Genomic DNA, 20,927 nt, shown 5'->3' with positions numbered 1-20,927 from the left:
GAGGGCTCCAGTTCTGCAGAGGTAGGCGGCGTGCTTGCGCAGCACGCACGGCGGGGGTGGGGCTGGCGTCCGGCGGCGGGCGGGCGGCTGAGTCGGGGCCTGGTCCCCCAGCACCATGGCCAAGACCGTGGCGTATTTCTACGACCCCGATGTGGGCAACTTCCACTACGGTAGGGCTCAGGATTGTGCGGGAGGAGAGGTTTTGCGGCAAGGGCTGCAACTCTAGGGGTAGGGACCGACCAACTCTTTTCTTCCCACCCTCAGGAGCTGGACACCCGATGAAACCCCATCGCCTGGCATTGACTCATAGCCTAGTCCTGCATTATGGTCTCTATAAGAAGATGATCGTGAGTCTTGACACTTCTGTAGGGGTTTGGGCCTGGGAGCGAGCAGCGGCCTTAGACTAGGTGGGCTGGACTTACCAGGTGCAACCTACGTCTAGAGGAGGGGGAGAAGGGGAGAAGGCACCGGAAACATTCCCTATGTGCAGGGCAGTGGTGGTGGTGGTAGTGACACCCCAGACTTAAAAGGAGATACGTTTTTGACCTTAGGTGGGATTCTCTTTTAACTTGAGGGCAGACCAGTCTTTGGCCTAGCATTAGGGGACATTTTAAAGACAGGTATGTTCCATCACCACTTCATTTTATGTATGTGTTGTTGGGTCAAACCCAGAGCTTTACATATGCTAGGTGAGTGCTCTGTTACTGCAGTACATTTCTAGTCTGCATTGTAAGGTAGACAGTGGTGAGAGGTGGGAGTCTATTTTGCCCATAATCCCTGCTCCTTCTCCTCTGCCCATTTACCTGCTAGGAGCTAGAACAACTCTGCACCCTTTGTGGTGTATGTGTGTAGAGATATCTTGGGGCTTTGCTTTTTAACGTAGATTATATCTGTCTTTACGGTTCAATTCAGTTATGCAGGTACTGTTTCTCCGCAGCTTAGAACTGTGAAATGGGAAAATAGCAAGCCTGACCCTGGTGCACCAGGAAGGTAGTCAACATATAATCAGTGTGTTGAGGTACAGGCAGAATGTTTGGGAGTGGGAAAGACTGAGGTGATGTTAGTATAAGTCTGTGTGGTCTTTTATGCGTTTTCTAGAAGAGAAAAAAAAAAGCGTTTGTTTTTTTTTGCCCAATTTTCAAAGTATTGTTTGAACCTCCATCTTGCCCCCCTTCCCCAAGGATAATAAATCTTTGGTTAGGACATCGGGTTTCAGTTAGGTTGTCATATAGCTCACATATTTTACCCCACAGTGAAAAACCCAGAGAACAGAGCAGAATCAGAGTTTAGGAGAAGAGATAAGTGCAGAAGGAACCAGGCCTGGAAGAGCAGGAACTAGGACCAGAGCAAGTAGGCTGGGAGCCAAGGCCAAGAAGGTAGATGAGACTGACTGGGCTGAAGGGAAGAGGGAGATGAAGTGCTCTTCAGGGATCTTGATAAAAGTAGCTTGCCTAGCAGGTAGCCTTTTTTTTCACTCATCGAGTTGCTGTAGAAGAAGGAATAGGGGGGCAGGAAGATTGCTTTGGACAGTGTCCAGGGCTGGGATCCCTGTGAGTGGTTTCAGCCTGGTGACTGGCATAGCATTGCCTAGCCTGTTGCCAGGTTTCTTTGTCCAAACTTCCAAACTGAATCTTTTTTTTTTTTTCCCCTTCCTGGCATTGTGTGGAGCCAGTAACAAGACCATGTGTCAAAGGAGCAGTGAAACGGACTTTTGTTCTCAGGAGATAACATCTCAGCTCACACAGATCAACAGGTTATAGCTATCAGTCGGGTTGCAGTGATGGTTCAGTGGGTGAAGGTGCCTGCCTCTGAGGCGGATGATGGCCCAAGTCTGAACTCTGAACCTCCAATGACCAAAGCAGAGAATTGACACCCTGACTTTAATATAGGAAAATTTTTAATTAGAAAAGAATTTATAGATACAGGGTAAAAAATGAGGGAGAGAGACTGATGATAAAGAAAAGCCGTGTGTGTGTGTGTGTGTGTGTGTGTGTGTGTGTGTCTGTGTGTGTGTGTGTCTGTGTGTTTTCTGAGACTGAGCAGAAAATTTCTGAGAATTCAGAAACCAACCCCTTTCCTTTTTTGGTTTCCACTTGTTTCCATGGCAGTTGTCACCTGTTGTGGTATTGGGAATGCCCTTCAGCATTTAGGTGGGATTATAATTAAGTAAGGTCTTACCTAGTTCATCACCCACCCTTCTGGGGCTGAGCTAGCACCTAGGCAGTTCTCAGGTAACAGCTTCCTATTTGTCTCCCCCAGGTCTTCAAGCCTTACCAGGCCTCCCAGCATGACATGTGCCGCTTCCATTCTGAGGACTACATTGACTTCCTGCAGAGAGTCAGCCCCACCAATATGCAGGGTTTCACCAAGAGCCTTAATGCCTTCAACGTGGGTGACGACTGGTGAGGGCAGGATGGGGTTGTCAATCACTGGGAGGCTGGGCCCTTCATGGAGGCGTCGGTGAATTCATTCATTCATTCGTTTGTTCAGTGAATGCCTGCTAGTCATTTGTTCTATCCCAGTCAGGCTACGTATGAGGGATACGATGGTGAGAGAAAATGACAAAGTTTTAATATTCTACCTTGCAAAGCCCTGTGAAGAAGTCCACAACTGCGTGTGGACTTGGAAGAGTTATCCAGCCTTGGGGCAGGGCTGGTCTTAAGTGCAGTGGTAGAGATTGAGTTGAGGTCTGAAAGATGGCTGGAAGGAGAGGGAGGAACTTGAGTAGGAGGGACAGTGTGTGCTAAAGGGCTGTGCTAGGGTGGAACATGACTTCTCTGAGGAGTACCAGAAACACCATCCAGAAATAAACAGGAGAGTGAGAGCCTGAGGAGATGGGTGGGGGCCTTTTTAAAGTTTAAGGCCTGAGGCGCCTCCCATCTGTAATCCTGGCACTTAGGTAGAAGCAAGAAAGTTATTAGTTCAGGGCCAGCCTACATTATTTAGTGAGACCCTGTTTTTGTTCTGTTTGTATTTGAAGTAAACAGCTATGCATTAAATCAGTGGTTTTGTTCCTATAGGAATGATTTGACATGATTCTTTTTGAATATTTTTGTTTAATGATACTAAGAATTGAATCCTGTCCTTTGTACATGATACTCGACTTTCTGCTTATAAGCTACATCACCCCTAATCAGACCAGGTTAACACGGAGCTTGTATTTATTGTAGGCAGAAGACTCAGGGTTGGGATGCTGGAGAATGGCTAACAAAAATGAGCCACAAGCCTTGCTAACACTCCAGGGTACATTAGTGAAAAATAATAAAGGTATTGGCTTAGACAGATGTCTCAGTGGTTAAAAGCACTGGCTGTTTTTCCAGAGGACCTGAGTTCAATTCCTAGCACTCACATGGTGACTCACAACCATCTGTAATGAGATCTGATGCCCTCTTTTGGCATGCAGTCAGACATGCAAATAGAGCACTTATATACATAAATAAATACATTTATTTAGTTTAAAAAAGTAAAACACTAATAAGCATAATAGCTATGGAAAACTCAATACTGTTGGTTTTATTTTCTTATTTATTTATTTACCTATGAGACAGGGACCTCACTTTCCAGCCCTGGCTGGTCTGAAACTCCCTATGTAGACCAGGCTGGCTTCAAACTTAACAGAGATCCACCTGCCCCTTCAATTCCATGACTAAAGGCATGCCCCAGCATAGTGGACACTGTTTAAGTTTATCATTAGGGAAAATCAAACATTTTTGAAAGCAGAAGAGTAGTAAATCTGAGTACATTCCTTACCCAGCATAAATGCTAAGGCTTTTTTTCTTTATTTCTGGTGAGACCGGGCCTCATTAGGTAGTAAATTCTGGCCTTGAACTTGGAATCATCCTGTCTTAGCCTCCCAAGTGCCGCGATTCTGGCACATTCTTCCATATCTGGGCAGTCTTAAGTTATTTGTATCACCCCATGTCACATGATTTTAAAACAAATCCAAGATCCACATACTCTGATCCATAAATATTTTATTATGTATCTCTAAGTGATACTCTTAAAAATATCAGCATCAGACCTAAAAAGTTAATCATTTTTCTTTAATGAAAAATGCAATCGGTATTTAAATATGTCCATTTCTCTTCTTTTCTATCTCTGTGTTTTTCTCTCTCTCTCTCTCTCTCTCTCTCTCTCTCTCTGTGTGGTGTGTGTGTGTGTGTGTGTGTGTGTGTGTGTGAGAGAGAGAGAGAGAGAGAGAGAGAGAGTATATGTATGTGTGCATGATATATCTTATTTAAATTAGGATCCAAACAAGGTTTACACATTCATATGGTCTCCTGAGACTTAATGTGTCATTTTTCTCTCACCTTTGAATTTACTTTTTGAAGAAATGAGGTTGTTGGTCCTCTTCGTTGTTTCCTACAATCCTGTTTGTTGAGGGTAGGGACCCTATTACGCATGATGCTGAGGGTTGCAAATACATGTAGTCAATTTTCATAGCAACACTGGACAATAATAGCCTTTTTCCTGGGGTTACACCTAAGTAAATGGAGGTATGGGGAAATTTAGTAGTTTAGCTTGAGTCACAACTGATGAGTGGATGCAGTAGGACTCAGTTCCGGAACCTAGGTTTCTTGTTTGTTTTAAGATAAAGTCATGCCACATGGCCGCAGGCTAGCCTTGAACTTGTGATCCTGAAAGTAGATTAGAACAGAGCTAGGTTTGTAAATGGATTTCCTAATCTGTTTTACTGAGTGAGCGACTAATGGAGTAGTCCTGGCTGTAGGATAAAGGCCAGCTCCTTAAGCTGCCCTGAACACTTTCCTCCTGATACTCAGACCTCACTCCCACAGAGTGGGGGTGCCCCAGGCTCTCCACATAGCCTGTTTAAAGCCTTCTCAGCTTCCACACACCACTTCCATTCGGTTTCTCATTTCCCTTTTCTTTTCCTTAAAACAATTTTACTCTGTGTGTGTGTGTGTGTGTGTGTGTGTGTGTGTGTGTACCACATGTGCTGACACTATAGGGGTCTGAAGAGGTCATTGGATTCCCCAGCAGTGGAGTTACAGGTGGTTTTGTGTCTCCTAATGTGGGTGCTAGCACTGAGTGCAGATCCTCCAGAAGAGTTAACAAGCACCTTATCAGCCGAGTCATCTCTCCAGATGTCCCCTCCCTCTTTGTTTCCTTGTCTTGTTTTGTTTTTCAAGACAGAATCCTTTTATGTAGTCTGTGTCATCAGTGAACTGGTGGTTTTCCCACCTCAGCTTCTCAGTACTGGGATCCCAGGTAGGTGTCACTGCTTGGCTCGGCATAAAGCTTTCTTGGCAGCCTTGGCCCATAGAGCTCTGCCCTGTGCATGGTGTGCCACTCATTTGGTGTTGAGTTACATACAGTCTTGGACAGTTTCCTTTTCTTTCTTCTTCTTCCCTTTGTCTTGTTTTTTTGAGACAGGGTTTCTCTGTAGCCCTAGCTGTCCTGGAACTCACTCTGTAGACAGGGTTGGCCTCTAATTCACAGAGCTCCATCTGCCTCTGTCTCCTGAGGGCTTGCTTGGATCAAAGGTGTTCAGCGCCACTGCCGACCCCTCCTCTTCTTCAACCTCCTCCTTCTCCTCCTCTTCTTCCTCCTCCTCTCCCTCTTTCTTCTTTCCTCCTCCTCCTCTTCTTTTTTTAAAAATTCACTTAGGCTTTTTCTCCCAGTTTAGTTTCCAGGTCTGAGAATGCAGAGTCAGCCCGCAGGCCGCAGCTGGAGCCCTGTAACTGTTCTTGGGAAGTGAGGGAACACTGCCTCTGGGCTTCGAGATCCCTGTCATTCCAGCAGCGTAAACTATAGCTGTGCTTTTGGGTTCTGTGTTTCAGAGGAGAAGCGAATTTTTTTTTTCTTCCTTTTTTTAAAAATTAATTTCAAGTTGCTTCCTGATATGATGGCTATATTGATCCCAACTGAGAAGCCTGGGGCAGGAGGCTTGCCATAATTTGAAGCTAGTCTGGTCTACAAAGTTAGGTTCCAGACCAGCCCAGGTAAATTGTAATTTAAAAATAAATAATCAATATTCATAGTCAAATTATAATTTGGGGGAAAATAATTTCAGACCTATTCCATCCATAAATCTCTCTTCCCATTTTTACCTATTTCTCTGGTGTTTATTTTATTTATTTCATTTATTTATTTGTCTGTTTATTTTCCGAGACTTTGCTATGTAGCCATGGCTGTCCTGGAATTAGCTCTGTAGACCAGGCTGGCCTCAAACTTAAGAGATTCATCGGCCCCTGACTTCCGTGTGCTAGGTAGGATTAAAGGCACATGCCACCCTGCCCTGCCATGGTGTTTATCTTTACATCTCAAAATAATAAAACTACTTTATTGTTGCAACTCCTACTAATCCGTAGTATTTGGATAATACCTACTATGCTCTAGGTAGTGTTTTGAATGCTTTGCAGCCATCTTCTAAGCATCAACAACCCTTATCAAGCAAGGTTTACTACAGTCTCCTTTGGACAGATAAGGATTCTGAGGCAGAGCTCACTGCCCAACCTCACCCGACTACATGGGTGAATGTAGGTTGTCTGCCTTCTGACTCATGCTTCTCTACTGTATCATCTCTTACTGTTGCTACTTCTATCAATTTTAGGTGTTGTCTAATAAGCGGTGTGGTGGTTTGAGCAATTCATTTTCCTATACCATCCCAGTATGCTCCCCTTCTGTCCCAGTTCACAGTGCGTAATATCACAGTTTATATTATTAATGTATTTACTTATTTGGTAGTTTATTTTCTCATTTATTTATTTGCTTATTTTTGGAGGGGTGGTACATGCCTGGAGGTCAGAGGGACAGCCTGTGGGAATAGGTCCCCCTATGGGTTTCACAGATTAAATCCAGGTCGTCGGTGTTTGTGGTGAGTTTTCCCATCTGCTAGGACATCTTGATACCCCCTTTTTTTTTTTTTTTTTTTTTTGGTTCGTTTTTTCGGAGCTGGGGATCGAACCCAGGGCCTTGCGCTTCCTAGGCAGATACCCCCTTATTTTTATGTTTGTTTATTTATTTATTTATTTAGAGGCAGGGCTTCTGGAACCTAGGTTGTGTAGCCAAGGATGACCTTAAACTCCTGCTCTTCCTTTCTCTACTTCAGAATGCTATGGTTATAGGTGTGAGCCACTCCATCCAGCCTCAACATTTTATTTTTTTATTTTTATTTTATTTATTTATTTTATTTATTTATTTATTTATTTTTGGTTCTTTTTTTTTTTTTTTTTTTCGGAGCTGGGGACCGAACCCAGGGCCTTGCGCCTCTTAGGCAAGCGCTCTAACCACTGAGCTAAATCCCCAACACCTTTATTTTATTTTTGAGACAGGGTCTCCCTGTGTATTCTTAGCTGGCTTTGGAACGCTCTAGAGACAGTCTGGCTATAAACTCACAGAGATTTTCCTGCCTCTGGTCCTGAATGCTAGGATTAAAGATGTCTGCCACCACACCCAGCCTTCATGTTTTAAAATTAATCAGTCTTCTGTGCTTATATGATTAATTAATTTAATTAATTAGTTAATTAAATAATTTTTTTTTCTGGGTTTTGTGAGACAGGGTTTCTGTTTAGCCCAGCTGTATTAGAACTCACTCTGTAGTCCAGGCTGGCCTTGAACTTACAGAGATCTGCGAGCCTCTGCCTTCCAAGGTCTGTGATTAAGAGCATATACATCCACTGCCCATCTATGCTTACATTATTATAGTTTAGCTGCCAAATAGTACTACTATTATTTAACCTATTTTTCTGTATAACTTTAAGTAGAATTTATAATTACATTCTTATTTTCTCAATTTGCTTAGTTTTCTACTTATCAAACACAAATTCTTTTAAAATCCTTTGAAAAAAACCATACAATTCCCTATACTTTTGTTTGCTTGTTTTTGCAGTCCTGGGAATTGAACCAAAGGCTTTGTGCATGCTAGGCAAGCACTCTACCACTGTGCTACTAATACACTACCCAATCATATTTACTTACGTGTTCGATGGTGTAGGCTGTACTGGCTTTTTTGAAACCTAAAACTAGGGATTTATTTTTTTTTATCGTGGTACCTTGGGTTTGGTCGTGTGCATACTGTACTATTGTCTTTAAAAATTTAAGCTTGATATAGTTAAAGTATTAATCTCTTTAAGCTTTATTTTATATATGACTGCTTTGCCCTCCTGCATGTATGTATACCATGTTGCTAGTTAGATCTTTAGGAACTGGGTTTACAGATGGTTGTGAGCCAACAGGTGGGTGCTGGGAATTGAACTCAGGTCTTCTTCTTTTTTTTTTTTTTTTTTTTGGTTTTTTTTTTTTTTTTTTTTTTCGGAGCTGGGGACCGAACCCAGGGCCCTGCGCTTCCTAGGTAAGCGCTCTACCACTGAGCTAAATCCCCAGCCCCTCAGGTCTTCTTCTTAAAAGCAACAAGTGTTGTTAACCACAAGTCATCTCCCCAGTTCCTATTTAAAATATTTTTAAAAACTAGGTACAGTAATTTTACTTTAAAAAGAGGATTTGTTTTTATGTATGAGTTTGTATATATCTATGTGAGTGATGACATATCATATGTATGAGGGTACTCATGAAGGCCAGAAAAGGATTTTGGATCCCTTGGAACTGGAGTTACATACAAGTGGTTATAAGCTGTCTGATATGAGTACTGAGAACACAATTTGGGTCTTCTGGGAGATGCTTTAATTGTTGAACCATTTTTTAGTCTAATTCAGCTTTTTAAGGTATCCTGTTTCTGTGTGTGTGTGTGTGTGTGTGTGTGTGTGTGTGTGTGTGTGTGTGTGTGTGCGTGCGCCTGTTGCTCATGCTTGTGCATAAGGACTCATATATAAAGGTGTGTGTATGCCTCCGCAGCTGTTTGGTGTCACTTCTCAAGTACTATCCACCCTGTTTGTGTTTTTGTTGTTTTGACAGTATCTCTGTAGATCAGCTGTTCTGGGACTCACTTTGTAGACTAGGCTGGCTGGCCTTGAACCTACAGAGATCTGCCTGCCTCCAGAGTGTTGGGATTAAAGGCATGTTCTACTACACCTGTTCACTTTGATTTTTTAGTTTTTTTGTTTTGTTTTTGTTTCTTAGACAGGGTTTCTCTGTGTTCTCACTGCCCTGGAACTCTTTCTGTAGACAAGGCCAGTCTCGAACTCAGAGATCTGCCTGCCTCTGTCTTATCGAATGCAGGGATTAAAGGCATGAGCCACCACCGGCTGGCTGCCACCTTGATTTTTTTTAAACAAGGTCTCTCAATGGCCTGGAACTAGACAGCCACCCCCTTAAAACTGCCTCTCCACAGCTGGGATTAGAAGCATAAACCACCAAACTTGACCTTTTTTTTTTTTTTTTTTTTTTTTTTTGTTCTTTTTTTTGGAGCTGGGGACCGAACCCAGGGCCTTGCGCTTCCTAGGTAAGCGCTCTACCACTGAGCTAAATCCCCAGCCCCCAAACTTGACCTTTTTACATGGGCTTTGGGACTGACTCAGGTCCTCCTGCTTGTAACACAAGCACTTTAACTGACCAAGCTGTCTTCCCAGATCCGAGGTGTCATGTTTCTGTGAGTTTTGATACAGTACGAGGGTACCAAATATTTCCTTTACTCTACAAATATAGTCACCCCTTCTCTTCACCTTAGCCCCAAGCAACTATTGATCTGGTCCTTATATTTTGTCTTTTCTCAAGTGTTACATAAATGGAATTGTGCAGTGTGTAACAGGTAATTGATATAGCTGACATACAGCTTTCTGCGGTGACAGTGAGCAGACGGCTTTCAGTTAGGTGTCTCATTGCTAGTGTTCCACATAAACAGGAATGCAGTCTTTAAAGTGTGCAGCCAGGCAGTGGTGGCGCATGGCTTTAATCCCAGCACTTGGGAAACAGAGGCAAATTTGAGGCCATCCTGGTTTACAGAGTGAGTTCCAGGACAGCCAAGGATACACAGAGAAACCTGTCTCCAAAAAAAAGTAGTCATAAAGAATGTCATTGGACACCATGAGAAAATGTGACACACTCGGACACCTCCTGTGATGAACCAGCCTCCTCCTTCAGCTAGCTCCCTCACATTTCTTGTACACCCCAAAAAACTGTTTGCTTAGCTCCCAGGTTGAGTACAAACTCCCTGGCAGTTAGACATTCTTAGGTTTCCTGTACCATGTTTTGCACGAGGTTTGGCACAAGATTTGGTCCAAAATCTTTGTTGAATGGGTCTGTAAGTGGCTCTGGTGTGGAGGAGGGTAGGGAGTTGTTACACAGTGGTCATTGGAATTTGGATGGGGAAGGTGGGGAAAACGACAAGAGGGGTATTAACCCCACTCTTTGTCTTGCAGCCCTGTGTTTCCCGGGCTCTTCGAGTTCTGCTCCCGCTATACAGGCGCATCTCTGCAAGGGGCAACACAGCTAAACAATAAGGTGATGTAACCCGAGTCTTGGTCCTGTTTCCTGTGGGTTTCCAGATTCAGGACCACAGAGTCTTGACCTGGAACCCAGTGGTAGGGGAGGGCAAGAAAAGACTGAAAGGGTGTTTATCTTTCAGATCTGTGATATTGCCATCAACTGGGCTGGTGGTCTACATCATGCCAAGAAGTTTGAGGTAAGATTGCAATGGGGAAGACTGTGGCTACCCTAGGGAAGGTAGGCTGAATGACAGACAGTACTGGGTAGCTGAGTAGAACTGTTCCTATTTATAGACCCATCTCTCCACAGGCCTCTGGCTTCTGCTATGTCAATGACATAGTAATTGGTATCCTGGAGCTGCTCAAGTAAGTGCTGCAAGAGGAGATGGGGAGACTTTGGGAACTGGGATGCAGGCTCTCAGGCCTTGGCCCAGCCTTGACCTCCTTCCTCACTGGCTTCTCCTAAGTCCTTGATACTTTTCTCAGATGGCTTCTTCCTACTTGTCCTGCACCTGCTCACTTTCAGCCCTCTGTACAGTCCTTTCTTCCCAGTCTCTAGCCTGGAGGGAACCGGTGGGGTGAGGTTTCAAGTGACAAGGCCAGAAGCAGACTCTGAATAATTCTCGAGATTGTGTTGGGGAGGAGAGGACTGAGGGATGAGCCTCTTCCCCAGACCATGGCTTTGCCCTCACACCAGGTACCACCCTCGGGTGCTGTACATTGATATTGACATCCACCATGGTGACGGGGTTCAGGAAGCCTTCTACCTCACTGACCGGGTCATGACTGTGTCCTTCCACAAATATGGAAATTACTTCTTTCCTGGAACAGGTAGGGAATAGAATTACTGTGTTTTTTGACCGCTTATCTCTTTGTGTTTGTGTTTTGTTTTGAGACAAGGTCTTGCTCTATAGCCCAGGCTAACCTTGAATATAATCTCCCATAATCAGTATCGTGAATTACGGGTACCAGGGATGTCTTTACCCTTGGCTGCCCCTCAGCTCTTTGCTAGCACTATGTCCTTTCTGCAGAGAAACCTTCCTGACTACTTCCTTTATTCATTCTTTGTCTGTTGCTATAGATCTGGCTGGCCTCTGCCTCTTGAGTGCTGGGATTAAAGGCATGTGCCACCATGCCCTGCTACATCAAAAATTTTGAACCAGGCAGAGAGGCACATACCTATAATACCAATAATCAGTTGGCTGAGGCAGGGGGATTAAGAGGTCAAAGCTAGTCTGGGTAGCATAATAAGTTCCTGGCCAGTCAGAGTTACATAGCAGTGACCCTGTATTGAGTGAATGCTAGTTGCTGGAGCCTTGGTGGAGAGCAGAGAAGGAACAGCTGTGTTGTGAGAACTTCCAGTGCATGGTTACTGCGCTCTCTTTCTATAGGTGATATGTATGAAGTTGGAGCAGAGAGTGGCCGCTACTATTGTCTCAATGTGCCCTTACGGGATGGCATTGATGACCAGAGTAAGTTCTGATGACTTCTCCCTGCTCACTCTTCTCCCCTTTTTTCTCTTTCAATTAACAATTAACCTCTTCTGCCTGGTGTTGTCCATTGTTGGGTCAGGTGTCCTTAAGGATGAGTGGCCTTCAGAGGGACCATGAACCCTTGGAATTTGTATGCAATATATTATGTGTGTACGTTTTGTTAATTTATTCTTTTGGGAGGAAGGTTGCTAGTGTTTAACTCAGCAGTTGCGACACCCTCCAAAAGTTCAGAACCAGTGGTTGGTTCTGTGGGTTGCCCCTTTCCCGGGCTACATGCTCTCTCAACCCCCCTTTTCCTTTTGTTCCCTGTCTCCCCATCCCCTTGGGGTGCCAGGTTGCCCACCTTTGGCCCTCTCCCAGGTTACAAGCACCTTTTCCAGCCGGTCATCAGCCAGGTGGTGGACTTCTATCAGCCGACGTGCATCGTGCTGCAGGTAACAACCTTAGCGCCTCCCTAAGAGGGCGGGCCTGGGCTGCAGGGAAGAGATCAGGACGAATAAGCTCCAAAAATTGGTGAGGAAGGACATTGGAGGACACTGATGTTCTGATCATCCATGTTATTGTAGCCATTTGTGTTTTTTCTTTTTGTAGTGTGGCGCTGACTCCCTGGGCTGTGATCGATTAGGCTGCTTCAATCTCAGCATTCGAGGACATGGGTGCGTTGGCTTTCTTGTTGTTGTTATTTAAAGTTGTATTTTATTTTTTGTTATCATTATTATTAATTATTGTATGTATATGTGTATATATTAAATCATACATAAATACACATACATACAATGAAAAAAATAAGACAGGGTAACAGCAGGGAATCTACTTTTTTTTTTTTTTTTTCTTTTTTTTCGGAGCTGAGGACCAAACCCAGGGCCTTGCGCTTGCTAGGCAAGAGCTCTACCACTGAGCTAAATCCCCAACCCCGGGAATCTACTTTTTAATTATACAGTTTTTTTAAGGTCTCACCGTGTGGCACAGGCTGGCTTCGAACTTGTGACCCTCCTACTTGAAGCTCCCAGATTCTGGGACTATAAACTCGGGTCACACCATACCTGGTTTGGGAATGTACTGTAGATGGCATGTTTTGGGAAAGGTTTTCTGAAAAGATGAAATGGGAGACCTGGAGACTAAGGAGTGAACCATAAAAGGAGAACAGAGAATCCTGCCTCAAGCAGTGTGAAGAGCCAATGTAAAGCCCTAAGACTGAAAGGAGTCTTGGCAATAAAACCAGTGAGGCCAGAACAGTCAGGTGCTGTAAGCTGGCCAGGCTGAGAGTGTGCAGAGCGTCAGACTCTGGCACTCATGGGTGATAGAAAACCAGTGAAGGACCTTACCCAGGGAAGTGACAGGGTCCAGTGAGTTTGAAAGCTGCTGTTCTGACTGCTAAATGAAGAAAGGTTTGGTGTGGGAATTGGGTCAGGGCAGGTAGTGGGCAGCTAGCTAGGAAGCATTAACGTTATTTGGGCAGGCACGTGTTGATAGAGAGAAGTATGAGAGTTTGAAGGTGTACCCTGAAGCTTAGACATTCTGGCTGTGACCCTGATGAGAGTAGTGGGTAGCAGGTAAGGTGCACAGGGAGTATTAAGCAAGACAGAGTGGGGGTGTGCTTTATTTTAAAATTTTTATTGAGACACAAAATAGTAAAGTATGCTAGTATTTTTAAAAGGTAATATTTGTGTGTGTGTGTGTGTGTGTGTGTGTGTGTGTGTGTGTGTGTGTGTGTCCCCAGTACCAGAATAGGGTATTGGAATTTACCTATTGGAGTGAGCTTCCCGGTGTAGGTGCTGGGAACTGAAACTCTGGCCTCTAGGAAAGCAGTAAACACTAATGTTGAGATGGCGCTTTAGCCCTAACGCAATGATTCTCAACCTGTGGGTCTGAACCAGGGGAAAACACATAGGACCCTCCAGCTATAACTTTATTTTTGTTGCTTGCCATTTTATAACTGTCATCTTGCTATTGAGTGGTGTCTCCTAAGACCACTGGGACTCTGTGCTTTCCCATGGTTTTGGCCCACATGTTGAGCAATACTACCCAAGGAGTTCTAATCCTGAGCGCACAGCTCAGAGACAGGAGGATATCAGATGGGGACAGGGTGAATAGCTCCCTCAGTAAAAGCGCTTGCTATACAACCATGAAGACTCAAGTTTGATCCCAGAGCTCATGTGAAAACACTAGGCCTGGCGGTACCCATTTATGATCCATAATCCCAGCCCTGGTGAAGTAGAGACCAGAAGATTCATAGGGTTTGGTAGCCAGCCAGCTTAGCCTACTTGGAAAGTTCCAGGTTAAAAAAAAAAAATGGATAGTGCCTTTAGGCCAACACTTGAAGATGTCTTCTGGCATGTGAATACACATGCACACATCCTCAGACACACGTGCACTGGCACACATATGAAGACTCACACATTTGTACAAGTAGTCACACCCAAAGAATGCAACTTTGAGTTATACTACACAACAGGACAGAGAAATATTGTTGGTCAAGTCTTCCTCCAGTATTTCAAGGCATATCGGTGGTCACGTGTCTTGGATTCACCTAGTCCTCTTGTTGCTTCTAACAGGGAATGTGTTGAATATGTCAAGAGTTTCAATATCCCTCTCCTGGTGCTGGGAGGTGGTGGTTACACCGTCCGAAATGTTGCCCGGTGCTGGTGAGTATTCTACTCTGCTCCTCTGTAGTTCATGATAAACTCCCTGAAATTGGAGGGGTGGTCCTTTCAGCCCTACCCCTCTGCTTGCTGGTTTCAGGACATATGAAACATCTCTGCTGGTAGAAGAGGCCATTAGTGAGGAACTTCCCTATAGTGGTAAGGTCCACTTCATGATGCCCCCCACAGGGGGCCCATTCTCACCAGTCCTCAGAATGACCTTGTTTGAAGGGAAATTGCACATTCTGGGAGCTCTGCAGACTAAACCCCTGTGCTCAGAGCAGAGCAAATACTCTTACACATGGGGACCAGGACTCAGAGAGGTGATCGGAAAGCCATGGGATTCAGTCTTTTGTATCTCAGCCATACTCTCGTTCATCCCTCTCCCAATTGCTTCTCATCTCTAAGAATACTTCGAGTACTTTGCCCCAGATTTCACGCTCCATCCAGATGTCAGCACCCGCATCGAGAATCAGAACTCACGCCAGGTTAGCATCTTGGGGAAGCTGGACACAGCAATGCTGGGCGGGCTCAGGAGAGGTCTCGGAGGTGGGAAATGGAGAGAGCAAGGGAAGGAAGTTCTGGGCTGTCACTGTCACTCTTATCATGTGGTAGCCCTGGATAAAGGACAAACAGTTGGGTTGCTGGGAAGGGACAGTCACTAACTGAGGATCTGACCTTGAAATACTACTTTAAACCAGGATGGTCATGGTAGAAGGCGGATAGAATTTCATGTACTATGGCAATCACCCTGGCACTGCTGACTCTTTTCTTCTAAACTAGTATCTAGACCAGATCCGCCAGACCATCTTTGAAAACTTGAAGATGCTGAACCATGCACCCAGTGTCCAGATTCATGATGTTCCAGCAGATCTCCTGACCTATGACAGGACTGACGAGGCCGATGCTGAAGAGAGGGGTCCTGAGGAGAACTACAGCAGGTCTGGGGCCAGAGAGCGGGTGGTTCCTCAGGCTTGCAGAAAAGGCATGAGTTCGCCTGGCCCTGGCTGATTTCCTTTAGGCTGCAAGCTTTTTTCTCTTTTGACCCTTTTAAATACATCAAAATGTGTTGTATTTACATAGTTTCAGGACTACTCCATGGCAGTAACTGTTATTTATGGTTTGATTCATGTGGTTTTGGATAGGTAATTTCTATAGATTATAAGAACACTATATGCACGTGTGCACATTCAGAATTTTATTTCTACAGTTACTTATTTTTCTTGATTTGTTGCTGTTGTTTTTGGGTTTTGAGATAGGGTTTCCTCTGTGTGGACCAAGCTGGCCTATAAATCAGATATCCTCCTGCCTCTGCCTCATGAGTGCCGGGATTAAAGACATGCACCACCATGCCTTGCTCTTTCTTGGTATTTTTGAGATTGGGTTTCACTATCATAGCCCAAGCTGGCCTTGAGCTCATAATAATCCTCCTGCCTCGGGTTTCTAAATGCTACCCAGTTTGTTTATAAAGTTCTTGTTACTATGAGTAAGGATATTTTCTATATGTTGCTCTGAGTTGTGTTTGCCTGTTTTTTTCTTTAAAAGGGTATGTGCCATGTCGGTATAGAGATCATTGTTTCTCAGTTGTATAATTCCATTGTGTGGTGACCACACGACCACAAGGGCAGTCAGTTACCACTTGTGGATATTTACGTTACTCTCCATCCCACTCCCCCACTCCCCCCTTTTTGTGGCTATTAAAACAATAAGGACTGCGGCACTGAATATATATATACATATATATATATATATAATATATATACACATATATATATGTGTGTGTGTGTGCACGCACACGTGTGTGTATATATATACATATATATGTATATGTATATATATATTCATAACTGTTGCTGTAGGGAAAATGGCATATGCAGTAAAACTTTTCTATATTTGTTGCCAAATTACCTTCCAGAAAGAATTTAGTGGTTTATTTACATCTTTTTAAGAAAAATCTTTTATTTACTTTTAGATTGATTTATTTTATGTGTATGGTGTTTAACTTGCATGTATTTAAGTACACCATTGTGTACCTGGTGCCTGCTAAGGTCAGAAGAGGGTGTCAGATCTGCTAAGGTCAGAAGAGGGTGTCAGATCTCCTGGAACTGGAGGATGGTTGTAAGCTGCTCTGTGGGTGCTGGAAAGAACCTGGGTCCTTTTCTATGGCCACAAGTGTTCCTAACTGCTGAGCTGTCTCTCTTGCTCCCTATTTACGTTTGCCAGCATTTTACTCCATTCTGAGCAGTGAACAGTAGACCACTGCCCACATTCTCTTTTATAGGGTTTCTACATTTGTTTAGTTCATTTTTCTAGATTTATGAGTTGTATTGAGTGAGGTGTGTGTGTGCATGTATATGTATAAATAATCTTTATCTTCATAGATCTATGTTGAAATATTTATAGTTAGAATGAAATAAGGCAAGATTAGTATAGATCTTTTTGTTGTTTGTTAATCCTCAAAGAAATTTCTAGAAAATGATGAGAAAGGACAACAGACAACAGAACCCAGAACGATGGAAGAGATGGGGTTAGTAGGGACCAGATGCATTTGCAGGACTGAGACCATCTGAGTTGCTGTGTTTCTGTCATGGGCTTGAAGCTGGCTGTGCTGCAGCTGTGGTGACATCTCAGTTCCTCCTGAGTCTGTTCTGGGTCACAGAATTTTGGCCTCCATTTCTGTCCTCTGGACTTGGTCTTGACCCTTGGGACTTTCCAGTCCTCCTCTTCCCTGGATGCCTCCCCATTCCCTGGCTTGGGTGAGGAAGTATCTAAACATCTGGTTCAGGCTCTGTCTAGTCATCCATTCCTTAGCATCTGTCTACAGCTCTCTAAAGCCTGAGTTCTAGAAGCTGATCACCATTGTCTAGGTTGGTTCTGCGACATCTGTTTTTAAGTTCTCCTTTTGTCTGGGTTTGGCTTTTTCATCTATAGTTACTTTGGCTCTACTTTTTGCATAACCCTAAGAGATGGGTCTTATCCTCAGAGGACTAGAGGAGGGACCCATGGCTCAGAGAGATCAAATAACTTTTCTAGAGCTCCGTAGTTACCCTGAGTGACTGACTCCTCACTTTTCACTCTGGGCTCTTAGAGGTGATAGAGATGGCCTTCCTGCCTGCCTTAGTTCCTTGCTTCTCTTCAGTGACTTCCTAATTGTCTGTTTTAGAGAAGTTTTTCAAAGAGAAGGAAACCAGTATCGAGTACTTTCTGAGCCCTGTGTTGCTATCACTTCCCCCCTCATGGTAGTTTTAATGGAATGTCAGTCTTCCACTTGTGCATCCCTTCATGTCAGTCCTACCCTCGTACTGCTCCTCTGTCAGTCTTACTGCCTTCCTTTCTGTGTTGGTTTGCATGTGCTTGGCCTAGGGAGTGGCACTATTAGAAGGTATAGCCTTGTTAGAGGAGGTGTGTCACTGTGGGCATGGGCTTTAAGACCCTCATCCAAGCTTCCTGGAAGCCAGTATTCTGCAAGCAGCCATCAGATGAAGATGTAGAACTCTCAGCTCCTCCTGCACCATGCCTGCCGGGATGCTGCAATGTTCCTGACTTGATGATAATGGATTGAACTTCTGAACCTGTAAGCCAGCCCCAGTTAAATGCTGTCCTTATAAGAGTTGTCTTGGTCATGGTGTCTGTTCACAGCAGTAAACCCTGAGACACTTTCTTTGCATCAGTCTCAGCTCATACCTTTCCTTCTCCTCGTAATTAGAAGTAGCCATTTGAACATGCCCTGCACACAGATCCTTACCTTTTGAAACATTGGTCTGCTCACATGAACTGCAGAATTACTGGCATCCTTGTTGTTAGGAATGGCTCAGTTTCCTTGGCACTCGTGACTTCTGTACTTGGTTTTCTTGTGGCTTGGTAGGATCTTTGTCTGACCAGCCTCTTCATAGACTTCAGGCCTTTCATTCTCAGAACAGTCTCCTATTTTGTAGGCCCAGTGTTATCTTCTTGTTCACACCAGACTCAGGCTACTCATGTAGAACACTCCACCATTTGAAATTATTGTATTCTTTCGTTTGTTTTGTTATTGCTAGTCTCATGAGATAAGCTTTGAGAGGTTGTATGGAAATCTAGTCTGGCTGATTCTTTGCTGTTTTGGTAAGGCCTACAGAAGTGCCTGGCACATGGGAGTCTCCATTTATTGAATACATAGATTGCAGTAAGTCCCTGCCAGCAAGCAGGAAGTAAGTGGCTTTGGAGAAGACTCACATGAACAATTGGCTCTGAGGAGGGAGTTAGGAGAAGTCTGGAACTTGAAGAGTGGGTTCCTAATCTCTTGTCCCTTGTTTTACAGGCCAGAAGCACCCAATGAATTCTATGATGGAGACCATGACAATGACAAGGAAAGTGATGTGGAGATTTAAGAGCAGCATGGATGCCGTGTCCCCAAGAGTTCCTTGTCACCTCTGTGGTGGGAAGGAAAGTATTGCTCTCCCAGGTCTGAACTGGGTATCCCCAGGGTGTTTACTAACTCTGGTAACGGGTTTGGAAACCACATCTGGTTCTAGAGTCAACTACCCCCTTTCCTCAAACTCTCATATACCCGATGGACAGGTCTCTGGAACATTATGGGTAATGAGCCCTAGCAGCTGACCCCAGCCCCTCTTCCCCTTATTTGTTCCTCTGTCCTTCCAGCACAGAGACTGTTAGAGATGAAAGTCTGGACGGTACTAAGGTCCCCTCTGACTTCCTTCTGGGTTCTCTACTGCAGTTCTTGCTTCCATGCAAGGTGAACCTGAGGGGAGGAAGGCATGGCTCTCTGAAACCTTAACTGCTGAGGAGGTACAGGTGCAAGGAGGAGAGGGTGTAAAGCTCCAACCGGCTTTATGTCCATTTTACTGTTTTTGATCTAATAAACCAATTGGTATTTTTTGTACCTTTCTGGGATTTTAATTCTTGCTAGTTACCAATGTATGATGGGAAAAGGAAATCGAGATGACGATGTGTATAATAAACTTGTTAACATCCATTCAGTACTTTATGTTAGGCCCTGTGTGTGTATTCACCATGGATTATTTTACTCAAGTGAATTAATAGGACATTTCTGCTGAAGAGTTAAATTAACCTGGGCAGATTACTGACCTGAGGAGGTGTAAAAGATGCCTTCAGGTATGTGAACCTGGGAGTTTGAGATGAGGACACAGTAAGTGCTTGGCTGTGCTGGACCAAGAAGCTGCTCATGAACTGAGGAACAGGGCTGGATCCTGTGTGTACCACACATAGACCCCTTCCTGGAGGAGTTTACAGTCGGGCATTGTAAATGTGGGTGTTGTCAGTGGTACAGGAAAGGAGTGACAGATAGCTCCCTTCACTCAGTGTGGAAGTAGGAGCACTGAGATTCTTCTGGACAGTCTGTAGTTAGAGCTGGACAGATCTATGCAGCTTCTTATCTGGCAGTTGGAAGGTTGGAAACAGGAGGTAAAGGCCAGATTCAGGAGTCTGCTAAGTCAGTAGAGTCCCTGGGAGTAGCTAAAGCACTGGAGGCTCACAAAGTTACTGACCCTGTCCTCAGAAATACACGCTTGCCACCTTTTCCTTCAGTCTTCAGGGTTGTTCAGTTCATACTAGAACGCCACACATTAGGTAGATGTAGCCAGAAAAATGGATGGAATTGCTGAGGGAGAAGATCATGTAAGGATCATACCCAGAGAACTCATGGGCATGTTTTGTTAATGCCCCTGGGGAATCTAGGTTAAACATGCTGTGGATGTCAGATTAATCCATGTAAATTTCTGTCAATTATATTCAAGTCACTTCAACACCCAGAGTCCCAAATTTCTTAAATGGTGATACCAGTAGACTCTATGAGGAAATTGTGAGGATTTAGTGAGGAAAGACATGTCATGTATAACATATGGCCTGGCCTATAGTTTGTGCCCAGTATGTAGTAACTAATTATTGCTTAAGCTATTGGCAATAATTGGTTTGTCCATCTACAAAACAACTAAAAAGCTAGTTTAGGATTCAGACCTGTGTAATATAACTCCACAGTTGGAGTTGGTGCTGGCTTGAACTCTGTTCTTGGCATAGTTTTCTGTTTCAGGTAACTCATTTTTCACATTTTTCACTGCATGGGCATGATATACATAAAAACTACATGATCCTACAAAAACCTAGCCTTAAATTTTCAACCAAGATAACAGTCTCTCTATCATAAGAGTCTTGGTTCAGACAATAAAATTCTAGCTGGAGTGTGAGATGGTCTAGCTTTACAGCCACGTGGGTTTCTGCGTGGGAACCTAAAGGCCTCCTCTGTTCCAACCGCCAGGGGGCGGTACTCCCCGCTGTGGCCTGGCAGAGCAGCGCCGCCCACTCTCTATTTCACCCCCTACACGTGGGTCCGAATGGTTAGGCCCGCCGGGCAGGTAGCGCGCTTCCGCGGCGTCCCTTCACCCCCCTCCCTTCCCCCATTGGTAGGGGCTGCGGGTCCGGGCGGAAGTGGGGCA

The 20,927-nt window shown here is 44.3% G+C and overlaps 1 protein-coding gene across 2 annotated transcripts; it reads left to right on the top strand.

Annotated features, from left to right (window-relative positions):
* The first annotated feature begins 51 nt into the window (after positions 1–51).
* Positions 52–19,450, top strand: Hdac3 (histone deacetylase 3). 2 transcript variants are annotated; one of them, NM_053448.2, is given in 15 exon segments: positions 52–170; positions 265–347; positions 2,260–2,402; positions 10,278–10,359; positions 10,484–10,540; positions 10,654–10,709; positions 11,041–11,174; positions 11,735–11,815; positions 12,197–12,270; positions 12,428–12,492; positions 14,392–14,481; positions 14,579–14,637; positions 14,887–14,966; positions 15,262–15,419; positions 18,776–19,450. In NM_053448.2, coding segments are annotated over 15 exon segments (1,287 nt in total). In that variant the 5' UTR covers positions 52–115; the 3' UTR covers positions 18,846–19,450.
* The last annotated feature ends 1,477 nt before the right edge of the window (positions 19,451–20,927 follow it).

This window comes from Rattus norvegicus, chromosome 18, assembly GCF_021556685.1.
Source record: "Rattus norvegicus strain SHRSP/BbbUtx chromosome 18, alternate assembly SHRSP_T2T, whole genome shotgun sequence".
Lineage (NCBI taxonomy): Eukaryota > Metazoa > Chordata > Mammalia > Rodentia > Muridae > Rattus > Rattus norvegicus.
This window is presented reverse-complemented; position numbering and strand designations above follow the sequence as displayed.